The sequence below is a fragment of the Phoca vitulina genome, unplaced genomic scaffold (genome assembly GCF_004348235.1).
Source record: "Phoca vitulina isolate PV1807 unplaced genomic scaffold, GSC_HSeal_1.0 scaffold14, whole genome shotgun sequence".
Classification (NCBI taxonomy): Eukaryota; Metazoa; Chordata; class Mammalia; order Carnivora; family Phocidae; genus Phoca; species Phoca vitulina.
This window is the reverse complement of record NW_022589717.1, coordinates 43,235,431-43,250,390: the sequence shown is the minus strand read 5'-3', so window position 1 is coordinate 43,250,390 and position 14,960 is coordinate 43,235,431. Positions and strand designations below refer to the sequence as shown.

The 14,960-nt window shown below is 39.0% G+C and overlaps 2 protein-coding genes across 4 annotated transcripts in view; one reads left to right on the top strand and one right to left on the bottom strand.

The window, feature by feature from the left end:
- The window catches only part of PALLD (palladin, cytoskeletal associated protein), a 389,064-nt gene that overhangs the window by 3,287 nt on the left and 370,817 nt on the right, over window positions 1-14,960 (bottom strand). For all 3 annotated transcript variants that reach the window (XM_032413166.1, XM_032413168.1, XM_032413167.1), the window contains 5 exons: window positions 9,557-9,651; window positions 7,491-7,623; window positions 4,507-4,714; window positions 1,746-1,911; window positions 1,082-1,215 (listed from right to left, as the gene is read on the bottom strand). In XM_032413166.1, the coding sequence (XP_032269057.1) occupies window positions 1,082-1,215; window positions 1,746-1,911; window positions 4,507-4,714; window positions 7,491-7,623; window positions 9,557-9,651 (736 nt within the window). The remainder of the gene's footprint in view (window positions 1-1,081; window positions 1,216-1,745; window positions 1,912-4,506; window positions 4,715-7,490; window positions 7,624-9,556; window positions 9,652-14,960) is intronic.
- The window catches only part of CBR4 (carbonyl reductase 4), a 90,386-nt gene that overhangs the window by 67,951 nt on the left and 7,475 nt on the right, over window positions 1-14,960 (top strand). The window lies entirely within an intron of this gene.

Below are 14,960 nucleotides of genomic sequence, written 5' to 3'. Positions count from 1 at the left end.
AGTAAATAGAGAATGTCTTTGGATATATACCAGGCACATGTTCTTTGGCATGGAAGAAATCCTAAAATGTAAGCACAGCTTTGCATTTTCCTTATGTGTTGCAGATTTACTGTCTGTCCAGGGTAGTGGGACTAAAACAGCTAGGTAGTAAAGAAGTGTAGTTTCTTTTAAAGTAAATACTGCAGCACAGGAAATCCTTCAGAACAGTCTCTCAGCTTCCTAATTCTCACCTCTCCCTCTCTTTAAAAAACATCTTCAAAGCACAAAATGTACACATGTCATAATTATAGTAGTTAGGTATTTGGGATGGATGTTTCAGCACTAATCAATTGAAAAGAAGTGGGCAGTTGGGAAGGTTGAGGTCACTCAATACTTGAAGAACCTTACAAAATTATTTCCTATTCAGCAAGAGGTGAAATTGAAATCAGTTCTTAATTTTTTCTCGTGGTTTTCTTTATGTCAATAGATCACATAATGCTACTGTACTAGTCTGTGAATTCAACAGAAAGAAGTTTCTTTAAATTTAAGATGCATGTACACAAATATACATACACAAACACACAAACCTATTGCTGAGCTGCTTAAGGGATATTAAAGAGAAAAGCGCTAAGCCACAGAAAGGATGCATTCCAGGCTCAATGGTACACACATTTAGAGTGAGTTAAGACACTGTGATAGGATTATAATATAGCAAGAAATGTTAAAAGGCAGTCATTTGCAGAACACAGTAACAAGAAAATGTGAAAAACGTGGTTATGCTTTTGCCTACTGTTAACTCCAAGGGATGCTTGAGTAAGGAAGCCACAACTGACTAGCCAACATAAGAGAAATCAACATGCATATTTTGCTAATAATGCAAAGTTCCTGAATGATACTTGGGTGTTTGTTCTCCTGGTGTAGTTCACTATTAATGTTGAGAAACTATAAATAGAAAGAGAAAGAGCAATATGAAATTTGGGGCAAATAAAACACTGCAGTTGTTTATAAGCTTATATAAAAGTAATGTGATTTGCTGTCCAGATGTCTACTTTTTCATGATTTAATGAATAACTGCAATGAGATGAGATGAAGTGGCACTCACTGTAAACATCCAGCCTGGCAGTACAGGACACAATCCCGGCTTCATTCTTGGCTGACACTGTATACCACCCAGCGTCTTCTTTTGTGGCCCCCTGAATGAGCAGGCAGATGTAGCCATGATTATCCTGGTGCATGCTGGAGAAACGGATAAAGTCATTAGGGTTCTAAATTTTTAAAAAGTGGCTTTGGACATGAAGCATCATTTTTAATTAGATCATTAGAAACAGAATTGTGCAAGTAGCGGATAATAGGGTCATACTTATTCTGGAAAGGCTGCTAGCCCCATTAAAGTTAATGGGAGAGAAGAGCAGACATCAAGAGGTTGAATAAATGTGTGCGCTTAATTTTTAGTGGAGGATCAGCCTTTACAAAACCCACTGAATAGTTTCTGTATCACCACTGAAGCAAATGAATTCATCTTTTCTTCTAGATATAAACACTTAAAAAAAATCACCATGAAATTAAGTTAGAATATGCTTCATCACATACCATTAGAGCTTCCTTCCAGAGGCTTAATTATACATGAGGATAAAGAGTGATTTTTGTCCTCAACACCATCAATAGCATGACTCTTACGCAAATTTATGTGCTATATAAAGTGCATCTTTTTATGTATCCTTAGGACCTACTGAACAGAGGTGGACTAAGTCATTGTACGTTCTCACCTCACTCGGTCAGTGCTGTGAGTGAGTGATTCATTTTCTTTCTTCCAAAATATCTGAGGCGGTGGCACTCCTGAAACACGGCATTCCAGTCGCACTGGGTACCCATCAGCAACTCCTGTGTTTTGCAGCTTCTCGATAAACACGGGGGGTTTGTGTGCTTCTTTAGCTAAGGAAACAGCAGATGAATTATCGATCAGTGATATACAAAGATAGCCCTATAAAGAATTCTGAAGCTTTTATAGAAACATTGTTTAAATGGATCTTTTATTTTATGATACCATTTTTCACTTCAGGTGGTAAGATGCTCGTCCTCTCTCCCAAGAAAGGTTCCTATGCTTCATTCCACTCATTTATTTCGTCAATTAATTCAAGTCTGACAGGCCCACACAGTCCACTGGCCATCTGCTCCACAGAATGCCTGACAGGCTGCGTGACACTCCTAAGTCATTGCTAGCATCTGGGATGGCTTCACTACTAATGATGTCACCAAGCACTCACAGCCTTTGCTAACCACTGCCACCTAGTGACTCTGAGGAGAACAAGTATTTCTAGGAATTTGATCCACTCAAATGCCCTCTTTGCTGTCCGAAATGTTTGCTATGGAGATTCTGAAGATTTGTAAGTCTTGGCTTAAGTGAGACATACCATAGGATTTAAAGGAGGAAAAGAGTGGGGGGACATCTTTATCTAAATTTGGCAGCTTTAAATTGTTACTTATAAACTAGGAATGTACATCCTATAAATTACGAATTCCAATTTGTATTCTTTGAAGGAAGCTATAAAAAGATGACTTAGTACTCTGAAGGAAGGAAGCCATAAAAGAGACAACTTTGTTACTTAGTCTGAAAAAATCAGAACTATTTGTTAATAACTCTCTATTACTATCTGATGGGAAATTGTTTTCATAGATCTGTGGTGGAAACAATTTCAGAGAAAGAATAAAGTTTAATTGTTTTCTTCTAAGCTACCAATAATGCATTTGAGAATACATGTCTCTATCCACCACCCTCTCCTTTGGAGTGACAGGTATATCAAAGCAAAACAGGGGAGAAACAAACAGGTGAAGAGGACAAAAACTGTACCTGAAAATTTCAAATACCTAAGACTCTCTAAGACTTTGAATGATGTTGAGGGTTATACTTTTATTGTATTTCACATGGTTTCCTGACCCAGGCTTTTTCGGAGGAAGTAGGAACAGACCTCAATTAATATTCTTTCTGGATCCCAGTTTTGAGAAGAGCATAACAGGTGTAAGATGAACTTTAATGTCAAAGCAATCTCCAGTAGAATCACACCCACCATTTTGGAGCACTGCTATGCAGGGTACTGGTGGTGATGTAGAGCTTCATACAATTTAATCCTTGTAAAATGACAGTCCTTAGAAAGACTCTGTGACGCCTTACGGCCCCTATTTTATGTATGAGGGAAGCGAGCTGCAGAGATGTTCTGTATTTGCCAAAAGACGTAGCTGATCCATGACAGCTGGGCTTGGAACTGAGAGCTGAGGCCAAAGACGTGAGGCTTCTACTTACAGTGCCCTCTGCCCACCTTTCCCATGCAAGTGCTGACTGAGCACAGACCAAGATGCCTGTGTCTCTTAGACCTTCCTGTCTCAGTCCTGAAAGGGCAGACAGGACCCAAGGGAACATGCAACAGCAGAATGCTGAACAGTTTTAGCTGGAGGAGGGATGTTTAGAGGGCTGGATGAAACTGATCCTAGTTGTGTAGGAATATCAAATACCTGATGTAAAATTTGAAAGCATGGTTAACACACAGCATGACAGCCTGGGTATTTCTGACATTTTTGTGTGAAAAATGTCCTGGTACTTTTATTAGAATCATTACACAGGACTTTAGCCAGGACCTCCTCGACTTTATTCTCACGGCTACTCTATTTCTTGAAAGAGCTCAGTGGCTCACAGTGTGGGGAAGAGCACTCCGAGTCAACAGACTATGTGAGTCTGGCCTCTGGCCCTCAGTTCACTAAATAGGGCCCTGGGAAAGTCACTTACTCTAACTTCCACACCTGTAAAATGAAGAAAATTTGCTCCAATTATCTTTGAGGGTGTTTGTGAGGACCAGCTGAGATAATGTAAATGAAGCACTTTGCAAACAGGGGTATGAGAAATAAACATTCTTTTTAAAAAGAGAACAGATAACAGACTCTTACTTATGCTCAGCTCCTAAGGATATTATAAACCTTCCTTATCTAAGGGTAAGACTTTATATAATATTATGTAATTTTACAAAATTTACCTAAAAGTATAATTCATTAAAAAGCAAATCTGAATTTGACCATGACATTGGAGGTAGATGATAATGTTTCAAATTTTTGAATTTTGACACCAGTGCACATTACTTTAAAAAGTGGGTAGAACTTTTGAGCATGAGCAAATTCTTAAATGTATGAGCAAATTCTTATATATCAAGTTTGGTTCTGGAATCTAGGATACCATTGCTCTTTCTCTCTGTATCATTGGAGGCCAACACACACATGAGGAATAGAACGACCCAGAACAGCTGCTAAACTCCTCTCTTGGCCAGGCTAATGGGAGACAGGAAACATAAATAATGATAGCTACACTGAAAAAAATTTATGTTCCTGATTTGCTAATAAGCCTTATGTCCTAATTGGCTATTTTGATAATACAATCTATTTTTTCAGCAGTTTATTTTCCATATTGGTTAATAATGCAGGATTACTTTACATTTTTGAATCTGATAATTCATTCTGAGAGAAAAATTTCACAGACTTGCTTACCAGCAACCACAAGCTCCAGGCTGAACGAGTTTTGTCCTGCTCGGTTGGTGGCTATACACGTGTAGATGCCGGCATCTCGTGAGGTGACTGGCTCTATGATCAGCGAGTGCACCCCGTTCTCACGCACGAGCATCTTGTGAGCACTGTCGGGGCGTATAGGTTTTCCATCTAGTTGCCAGCTTAGATCTGGGGTTGGTAACCCACTGACCTAAACCAGAAAGGAGCATATAAATTTCTGTAATACTGAAACAAGACGAAATCAGTAACAGCTAGGAAACCACCATGAATTCCTCCTTCGGTAGTATAAGAGATGGCTTTTGGTGTCAGCTCATGTTGCTCTTTTGCTTCAACCTTTCAATGGCTTCCTAAGCAAGCATGGCCTCACTTCTAAACATCTCTTGTAGAGCAACCTAGAGAAAAGTAAAGTGGGGATTTTAAAAATTTCTCTTCTTGTCTTAACTCACCAGGGTCCTAAAGACGACTGGGCTGATGTCAGCACAGGGCTCTGAGCTCTTTGGAAAGGTATCCAACCGCAGTAACAATAGCACATACTCAGCTGGCATGTATACACTATAAAGCTTGTTTTCAAAGGGTTGCCACAGCTCTGGAGACATCAGTTAATGCATCCATCAGCACACGGAGCTATTACTACTATCTTATAATCCTTGAAACGAAGTAACAAGACCAATAGGAAATTACCCAGAAGTCATCTCTACAAATCAGCATCCCAATGGAAACATAAAATCCTGAGACCAGGACAGTTGTGTTGACCAGAGATCAGATAAAAGCACATTTAATTGCTAATAGCACATTGTGCTGTGAAGGGTAGGGATGGTTGCCATCTGTCAGCTCTTTATAGTTTTGCCCTTGATTGTGAAAGGGAAGAAAAGCACGGTTAAGGATAGCTTTTTTCTTACCGCCATCCCAAATTTACTAGTGGGAATTGCATACAAAAAGATGTCGGTTGGACTGTAAAGTAATTCTTTTGAAAACCTCACTCTGCCAAATTCCATTCTTGCTGTGTGATATTCATTTATATTACCTACAAGATGCCTCTCTCCATACATGTAACAAAGGTCTAGAGAATTTAAGGGAGAAAAAATAAGTAAACTTTGGAAGACAGCAGTAGTTGGCTTGGCTACTGGGACGGTCTGCCTCTCTGTCCTCCCCTCTGTGTACTGGCTTCCCGCCAGCCCCACATTCACTGCTCTCCCTGCTTGGAGACCCCTAAGGTGGTATGGAGGCAGAGGGAATGCGCACCTCTGGTCGGGCTCCAGGCCTTCCCCAGGTTTGGAAGTAAAGTGGCACTGCTTGTTGCCATCTTGCTTGGTTAGACCCTGAACAAGGCCATGGTGTGTGTAGTAGGAGCATCACTCAGCCCCCCTAATTCACAGTGCATCTATGCCATGGACAGAGTTAATCACATTAAGGCAAAGGGAAAACGCCCGGTTCTTCTACCCCTATTTGAATCCCAGCCCTTCTGGTTGTGTAAAGAAAAGTCCGATTTCAGGAATCTAAGGTCATTGTAAGCAGATCATAACTTGAACAGACGCATGCTCTCAGCAGATATGGAAATGGGAGGAGGCAGATGAGCAGATTTGTTACTAGTGGAGTTGGATTAGTTATTTTCCCTTAGCACTTAGTACCAAGTCAAGGGTAGTGAGCATCTGGGATACCTAAAGGGTTTAAAAGGCAGGGGAGTGCTTTTTTGGGGGAAAATCTGTCTGTTGCTTTAGTGATAGGCTTATTTTCATGATTTTTTTTCTTCTTAAAGCTTAAATGTGTTCCCTTCTTGTGTTCCCTCTCTCGCTGTGTCTCTGTCAAATAAATATTGATTTGATTTGACAGAGAGAGACACAGCGAGAGAGGGAACACATGCAGGGGGAGTGGGAGAGCGAGAAGCAGGCTCCCCGCTGAGCAAGGAACCTGACCCGGGGCTTGATCCCAGGAGCCCGGGATCATGACCCAAGCCAAAGGCAGCTGCTTAACCAACTGAGCCACCCAGGCACCCCAAGAGTACTTTTTTTTTTATTTGACAGAGAGAGAGACAGCTAGAGAGGGAACACAAGCAGGGGGAGTGGGAGAGGGAGAAGCAGGCTCCTGGCCGAGCAGGGAGCCTGATGCGGGGCTCGATCCCAGGACCCTGGGATCATGACCTGAGCTGAAGGCAGACGCTTAACGACTGAGCCACCCAGGCGCCCCCCAAGAGTACTTTTTTAAAATACATTTCTATAAACCCAGATTTAATCCTCCAAGTGTCTTATATTTGTGTTCTGCAATCCCAGAGAGAAACAGCAGAGGGAGCCCAAATTTTAAAAACCTTATCCATATTTAAGAACTAACTAAAATTTATGATCAATAAATAATGGGGCAAAAAACCAAAACAATCAAAAAAAATTTCACAGCAGTGGTTATTAAACATTTCTGGCCTCAAGCTCCTTCTAGAAATTGATGAAAGCTATATCATACACATAATTTTGTATGCAATTTCAGAGCTCACACCTAATGAAACCTGCCTACCACCCAGAGGCCCTGGGTTAAGCAGCCCTGCTGTGAAATGGGTAAGAGAAGGATGTCACTCTAACTGCTCTTAGAAAGGGGAGGAATGAAAGAGTAGATACATGGCTACAAAATTTATATGAAAAAAGAATGAAGATAAATGAATTATTAGGACATGACAGATTTAACACATTTATCACTTCAACAAAATGGGAAACTTAAAGGGAAAAAAACCTCCCAGTGACTGTATACAGTATGGTATGTGGGGTTCTAAATAAAGAACACGTTTAATAAAAATTCAAAAGGAAAAGAATGACAGAACAGTATATAAACATCCAGTATATGTCACTCCTTTTTTTTTTCTTGTAGGCTGGGAACATTTTAAAGATGTACACCTTACATAATTTCCCCAAAAGGAACTCAAGAGAAATGGCAGTAAGGGGGGAAGGGAGGCAAGAGATTTGCAGGCAGTAACAAACTCTTACTTTACAATCCATTCTGCAGAGTTTTCCTTCTTGAACAGTTAGATCTCCAGGAGCCTGCAAGAAGTGAGGTCTGAAGAATCGCTCTTGAATCGGTTCATTTTCATCTCCACTGTCCCTTGATCTAGACCGAGGCCTTAGGACAAGACAGATAATAAACAGAAAGATGGAAGGAAAGGCAAGAACAAAGGGGAAGGGGGAGGGAGGAAGATAGAAGTTATTTTCAGGCTCTTGATTTTTTTAATAATACATGGAGTAATAATGTAATTTCTTTACATGATTACGACTCCTAAAGTTTACACATAAAGTCAGAAAAGTCAGCAAAATCTTGTTTCATTTGAAAGTTTATTATGAATTTAATAGTCTGCTTATTTCAGAACTTAAATAATTCTGCTATCCTACTCCTTAAAGCTAATATAAATCATAAAAGGGAAATGGGAAAAAATGAAGTACTCTATATTAACCTGTTTTTTCCTAAATAAATATTTTTGAAAGCTGTATGAGAAGTAGCAGTGGCTGTTGCTCATTTATTACCAAATCTTTTCCAACAGAAAGTATAACTTTCCACTGTGATTTGAAATTTATAGGAAATTAAAATTTCTTATTTTGTAAAAATTTCATATCTAATCAAAATTCCTTTTCATATAAACCAGGAAAACAAATTATATTTTTTAGCTTTAAATTAAAATTGGGCAAATCTCCCAGATTTTGTGCATCTCTCTTGCTTTTGAGTATGTTGCTGGAGGCACCTTTCAGAGCAACACCAATTTAAAGTAATTGCAGGGAAGATGTAAGGAAGGAACAAGATATTGAACATAAATTCTGTCACTAGTCACTAGAAGAGAAGTTTAAAAACATTTAACTAGAAAAAGAGTAGAACAAATGAAAGATCAGTCTAACAGGCTAGTAATTGCCAGCTTTTTTATGTAGTTTACTGTTCAAGTACAGATCTAATTTCTGAGCAGAATGCTTTTCTAGGAGACACTGACGCATGGAAAAGCTTGAATGTATTGAAGACACAAGAAAAGCAGAAGAAAATAATGCAAGAGACTGGATCTGCTACTCAATACGTTGTTTATAGCCGTACACACAGGCCTAGGTTCTTGTGAACAAACAAGAGTATTAAACCCCCATGTGTTTAGGTATCAGAATTGTCTTCCACAGTGTTGAGCAGAGGGCTCTGTGCATCCAGTCACATGAGGTGTAGACAGAGCACTTGTTTGGTGTCTTCCTCAGTGTTCCTGGCTGACCTTCCTCAGTGTTCCTGGCTGACCTTCTGTGAGCCTAACTTAGCATACATTCTCTTCACCACCAGTGTTTGCATCTGTGGCCTGCAGTTTGCAGTCAGGGCTATTGGAGCAGGCTCTGTAAAATATCTAAATAGGAACCCAAGATGACAGGCTGGGTGACTTACCATATTTTCTTAAGTGCAAATAAGTTACTAGGAAGGATATCCTTTCCTTGTCCCTGCCTACTATTATCCCGTCAACATCCTTGCATAAGCTCAGGATGACTAGGAAGAGAAAGCACACTCTACTGTTAACAAGTACTTGCTGTGAACATTTCAAGTAGGGCACATCTTACCTACAAAATTGTCATCTAAATTGTTTTGAACTAAGTGACTGAAAAGTGAACATTAGCAAACTAGCTGATTTTAAGAAATGTAGTGGCAGTAATCTGTCATGGCTAGTCTAGACAGCTGCTGGTTGGAGAAGTTTGGTTTTGAATCTTTCTGTACCATTTACTAGATTTTCATGTTAACGTGCCTGCCATTTAAAGGTGCTGAGTCTTGATTTCTTCAGATACAAACTGGGCCCTATTTAACAATTAGTGATAGTGTATCTAACTGGGCTTAGCGACCTTAGCGACTGTTCCTTTCCCTTTTCTGAATTGCAACGGAGCAGAATAATCAAGGAGCCAGGCAATGTATACACCTTGAGACCGTATTCGCGTTCTTCTGTCTTCCGACTATGTTCACCGTTTTGTGGTCACACCATGATTCTAACAGTGTTGAATTTATAGTAATAACTGAAAATAGTAACACCTACAGGAAGGAACATGTGAAATACCTTCTGACATGAGGATGGCCTGAGGGAGAGCGGGGACTGCGACCTCTTTGGTTGACAGCCTGTACCATTAGGCGTCCAGTACAACTGATGCGGCCCTGGCAGAGACATCAGGAAAAGACGTGATTTTCCATGCAAAACAGCTAACCATTAAGCACCATGTTTATTGTCCTGTTCTCCATAAGACATTATTTAACAGACCGACATGCCATATTAGTATTGACACCAATCCCTCTCAGAAATGTACTTTCCCTGAGTTAAACTCCTCGCTAAACTCTGTATTAATTAAGGAACTGGGTGACTAGGTCTTTCTTTGAACTACTCAAAAAGCTTTACTGTTTTATCTAGAATGGTATTTAAAATGACAATCCTGACTGAATTAATTATAATCTGCTATGGTCTCCCTAACACATGATGTTGAATTATAAGACATAGCAGAAGGACATTGACTGTCTTGCGAGAATTCCATTTTCATGCTCAAATATCTATTCGTTGTAGCTAATTCTGAAATCAAACAAGATGATTTTAGTTTTCTGACAGATCTTTTTAGGAATAGATATATATTAAATGTTAGTAGTATTCCTTCTAAAAACCATATATTAAAAGGGATACCAGCATGATGAAATGAGCATTATATGAGAGGTACGCATGGGAATGACAAGGAGAGTGACTATAGGTTACCATGTTCCCATGAAATGAGCATAATTGTGATTTAAAAACCAGAAGCAGTGAGATACCTAAAATATGTGGGTTGTATGATATGGGCCTATCTAATGAAAAGCTATCTTTTAATCTCTCAAGTTTTATCTCTTAAATTTATCTCTCAAATTGAAAAACTGATATAAGTGTTGTCCTAGGACAGACAAAAGTAATACTTAGAGGACTCAGATGACATGAATAAATCACCATTGTTACTTTGGTTTTTTGTTTTAGCCCCTTCTTTTTTCCCTATTACATCTAGAGTAGCAAAATAGATGATTTTCTCCTCTTATATCCCAGGAGAATGTGAGCAGTTGTACTTCTAAATTCTGATGATGGTGAGGGAACAGCGAGAGGAAAAATGAGAAGATTATGAATGATTAGACTTAGGGATTTCTAGCTCACAGTGGATCAGCCGCCCTCAGGTGCACTTCACAGTCCAAATTTACCACTGACCCTCATTTTGCCAAGTTGCCAGTATAGACAGGTAACAGAAGCACAGGTGTTCTATATGTTTGGAGGAACTGCTGAGTTCCACCTGAGAGTGAACTGGGGTGAGGGAGCATGGTGGTGGAGGGGACACAGAGAAACTCCCATAGCAGGATTCGGTGAAGGGCAGGAATCCAGTCAGCAGGACCATCCAGGTCTCCCCCAGACGGGACTTCTTTGGGGCCTTGACCACTCCGAAAAGGCAAAGACACATAGTACTGTAATGCAGACAGAACTGGGAACTATCAAATAGAAAGAGGAGGTCGTAAAGAAACAAAACTGAAGTAGTCTTATCCCATTAGATATGTAACCTCCTCTCGCAGCCACAGTATTTCTATTGAGATCATATTTAAACACTGCCTTTCTTGAAAATTTCCAAGGAGACATGAAGTGTATAACATGAGGGGGATTATTTCTAACTCAGATTTGTTCTATTTAAAGTTCAGGCCACACGATGGAAATTCTCTCATGCTAAGCTCTTGGCAAACAACTTGGAAGTCCCCCTAAGCTAGCCTGAAATCTGAAAATGAATTTCATCTAACCCCTCCAAATCTATGCCTGCTACAAAAAATCTAGACATGACTTGCTTAGGAGACCCCCGTTAAAATTACCCAACTGATGCATCATCGCAGCTGCTTTAACAAGTGAACATGTAAGATCCATAATTCTTTTGGGGGCTAAAGACAGGGGAATTTTATGTTTTGTTTTACACAAATAGCTTCAAAATTGTAGTGATATGGGATATGGCTTCCTTACTATTTGCTGCACTACTTAAGCAAATCATTTTAATCTGGATAGATTAAAATAGATTTATATAATTTGGATAGACTCTTCCTTGTGGTTTAAAACCCAGAGGATCCACAAGGGAAGTTAACATCAACTAATCATTTATGTGGTTAGAAAAAGATGTAAGTTAAATTCAGCCTTTAACCTTGAATTTGGGGAAGCAGATAAAAAAATTTTCTCTAACCTGGATTTGAGTTTTGACTTTCCTAACACTGGGCAAATAACCATATTTGTTCAAGCCTTTGTTTCTTCTTCTGTAAAAACCAGGGCACGATATATCTGTCTCACACAGATGTTGTAAAGATTAAATGACACAACCTAAGATGATCTTTATCTTCCAAATATCAAATAGATCTTGATATCATAAATTATCACTATTAGTCATTGCGGGTATCGTTTTACTAGACATTATGTATGTACAGACATGCATCAAGATGATTTTTAGGGGTCCCGACACCTTTGTTCAAAGACTCCAATAAATTTCTCCAAGTGGTTATACTTCGCGTGAGTACGCCCTTACCTCCTTTTTTTGATTCCTTCAAATGCCTCTTTTAACGATGGTCTCCCCTGCCCCTCAGTGCTTTTTTAATTTTAATTTTTTAATTATGTTATGTTAATCACCATACATTACATCATTAGTTTTGATGTAGTGTTCCATGATTCATTGTTTGCCTATAACACCCAGGGCTCCATGCAGAACATGCCCTCTTTAATACCCATCATCAAGCTAACCCACCCTCCCATCCCCCTCCCCTCTAGAACCCTCAGTTTGTTTCTCAGAGTCCATAGTCTCTCATGGTTCGTCTCCCCCTCTGATTTCCCCCCCTTCATTTTTCCCTTCCTACTATCTTTTTTTAACATATAATGTATTATTTGTTTCAGAGGTACAGGTCTGTGATTCATCAGTCTTACACAATTCACAGTGCTCACCATAGCACATAGCCTCCCCAATGTCTATTACCCAGCCACCCCATGCCTCATGGTTGGAAGACCTAAATGTGAGACAGGAGTCCATCAAAATCCTAAAGGAGAACACAGGCAGCAACCTCTTTGACCTCAGCCGTAGCAACTTCTTTCCTCAGTGCTCTTAACACTGGAATGAGCCCTAGTTACCTTTGTATGACCCTCCTTAGCTCTGGAGTCAGTCTAGGTTTGTAAACCAGGTCTGTCCCTTATAAATGAGTGACGTTAGACAGGTAACTTAACCTCCTAAGTGAGTTTCCTTATCTATAAAATAGAACCATATAGTTAATCAATCTTGCATGGTGGGTTCTTACGAAGATTAAATGAGTTAATTGGTGTAAAGCACTTAGTCTTGTGTTTTGCACATAGTAAACACTCAAAATGTTAAGTCATTATAGCACTGAATATGGATATAATTATAATAATGACCAGATGGATATGAAGCATCCCTTAGAATTATTTTAAAAACAATTTTTTTTTTCATATGCAGTGGGGTTTTCTTTTCTTCCTTCTTTCCTTCCTTCCTTTTTCCTTCCTCCCTCCCTCCCTCCCTTTCTTTCTTTTTGTATTAGGATATAATTTACTCCAAAGGAAAAATGTATGCTATTGCTTGAAAGGTGCCAGGCACACTGGTATATTCAACATGTTCATTTATTTAATGGCTGCATTTGAGGTGTAAGATAAAAGATGTCCTACTCAACTCTAACCATTTGACTCTGCTTAGTTTAGATAAACCCTGACTCCTCTTCCCTCTCCAAAAAATAGGGTCAACAGGTTGGCATACTACTCTCTAAAGATTACACATTTCTACAATGTTTTCAAGATTTTTACTGCTACTGCTTAGAAACATATACACAAATACTGCCGCAGAATACCTTTACCCAAATTTAAGAAAAAGGAATATGTCACCATTTGTCACCTTTTTAACTCCTACACCATGTTTCACTTCTGAACATAAAAGGGAATGGCATGATCTTCAAGAGGCAGAATTATGAGTTTGATAATACAGTGATATTGGCCAAATATATGTATTACTAACCAATAAATGACCAGGAGCATTTAGAAAGCAACCAAACTAACAAGTTGTATAATTTTGACATTTTTATTTGGGAAAAAACCCCCAGAATTCAGTGAAACACTATTGAAAAGATATATGCAATTCAAAGTTCAGATTTTTAAGTTTGGACGTCTTATTTATGAAGGTCATACAAAATTTTAATCATACTAATATGCCAGTTAACCCTAGTAATCGTCGTGACTTCTAGGCTCTGATGCACATTAGCGCTGTTTGTTGCCTTTGCTTTTAACTTTCTCATTTCTATCTACTTTATTATTAACACATGAAGGAATAATGGAAGTGAATTGTTTAAATGAGCCAGGAAACCTTCTAATGCTAAAACAAAACACAAGCAAACCCACTTCTTAAATTTAATTCAGCTGTGTGTTACTTTTCTATTCCAAACAAATCCACAGAGTTTAAAGCTATAGAACAAGTAATAAGTTTGAATTCTTAATGCGATTATGTATTAAACATCCAGCTTGTAAAGATTATTTATGCCTCACGCAAGGCCAATTATTTATATAATATGGAAATAACATTTATATTTCCTAGCTTATGAAATTTAACTGTGGCACATAGGTCTTTATAAAAGCTTGCCACTTGTATACATAATGCAATTTGAGGAAACATCAAGTTGCAAAACAGCCCTTCCAAACTCCAAGTGCAGCACAGAGTAACTTAGCAACACAACAAAACAAAGTAAAACATTCATGTTTAGATTTAGTTGTGTCTTAAAGATAGGATTAGAGTCTAAAACTGCATTTGTGATCCTCATTTTGGCATCATGTTTGGTGTAGCACTGCATAATCACTCATTATTTCACTCAACTATGTGATTGCTTTGGTCTCTCATGAATTGCCCTAGCAGCACACACTGAGTGTGATACACAGTGTCCAGTGTATGTTTAGAGCTGTGTGTTCATCCCAAGTAGAATTTGGATGCAGTCAACAATATCTAACGTGTTTCTTATTCCCCAAAGATGAACCCAGGTGGAAAAATATTCTATAAAATATTCTGCTGAACTTTAGTATTTCTCTCCTTCCTTGGTTCTCACCCTTTCTCTTGGCTGCTCTCTCTAATTACTTTCCACTGCTCGGGGAAGCTCTGCCGTCTGTGTTTCATTACTGAGCTCATTTTTCCACTCCAGCCTTTTCCTCTTTCCCTTGGTTATTTCACATCATGTATACTACAGTGTACCAGAAAAATCAGATGTCGTTGTCTCCCTTTCAAACCAAATATATTTAAAGTGTGAAAAAAGTTTAAGGTAACCAGACGGTATCGAGGAATCGGGGAATCAACTTAAGTTTTCTTTTGACTTTATGCTTTTGGGATTAATGTATCCTAAAAAATTCAGCTTTCGGGGTGCCTGGGTGGCTCAGTCCTTAAGCGTCTGCCTTCGGCTCAGGTCAT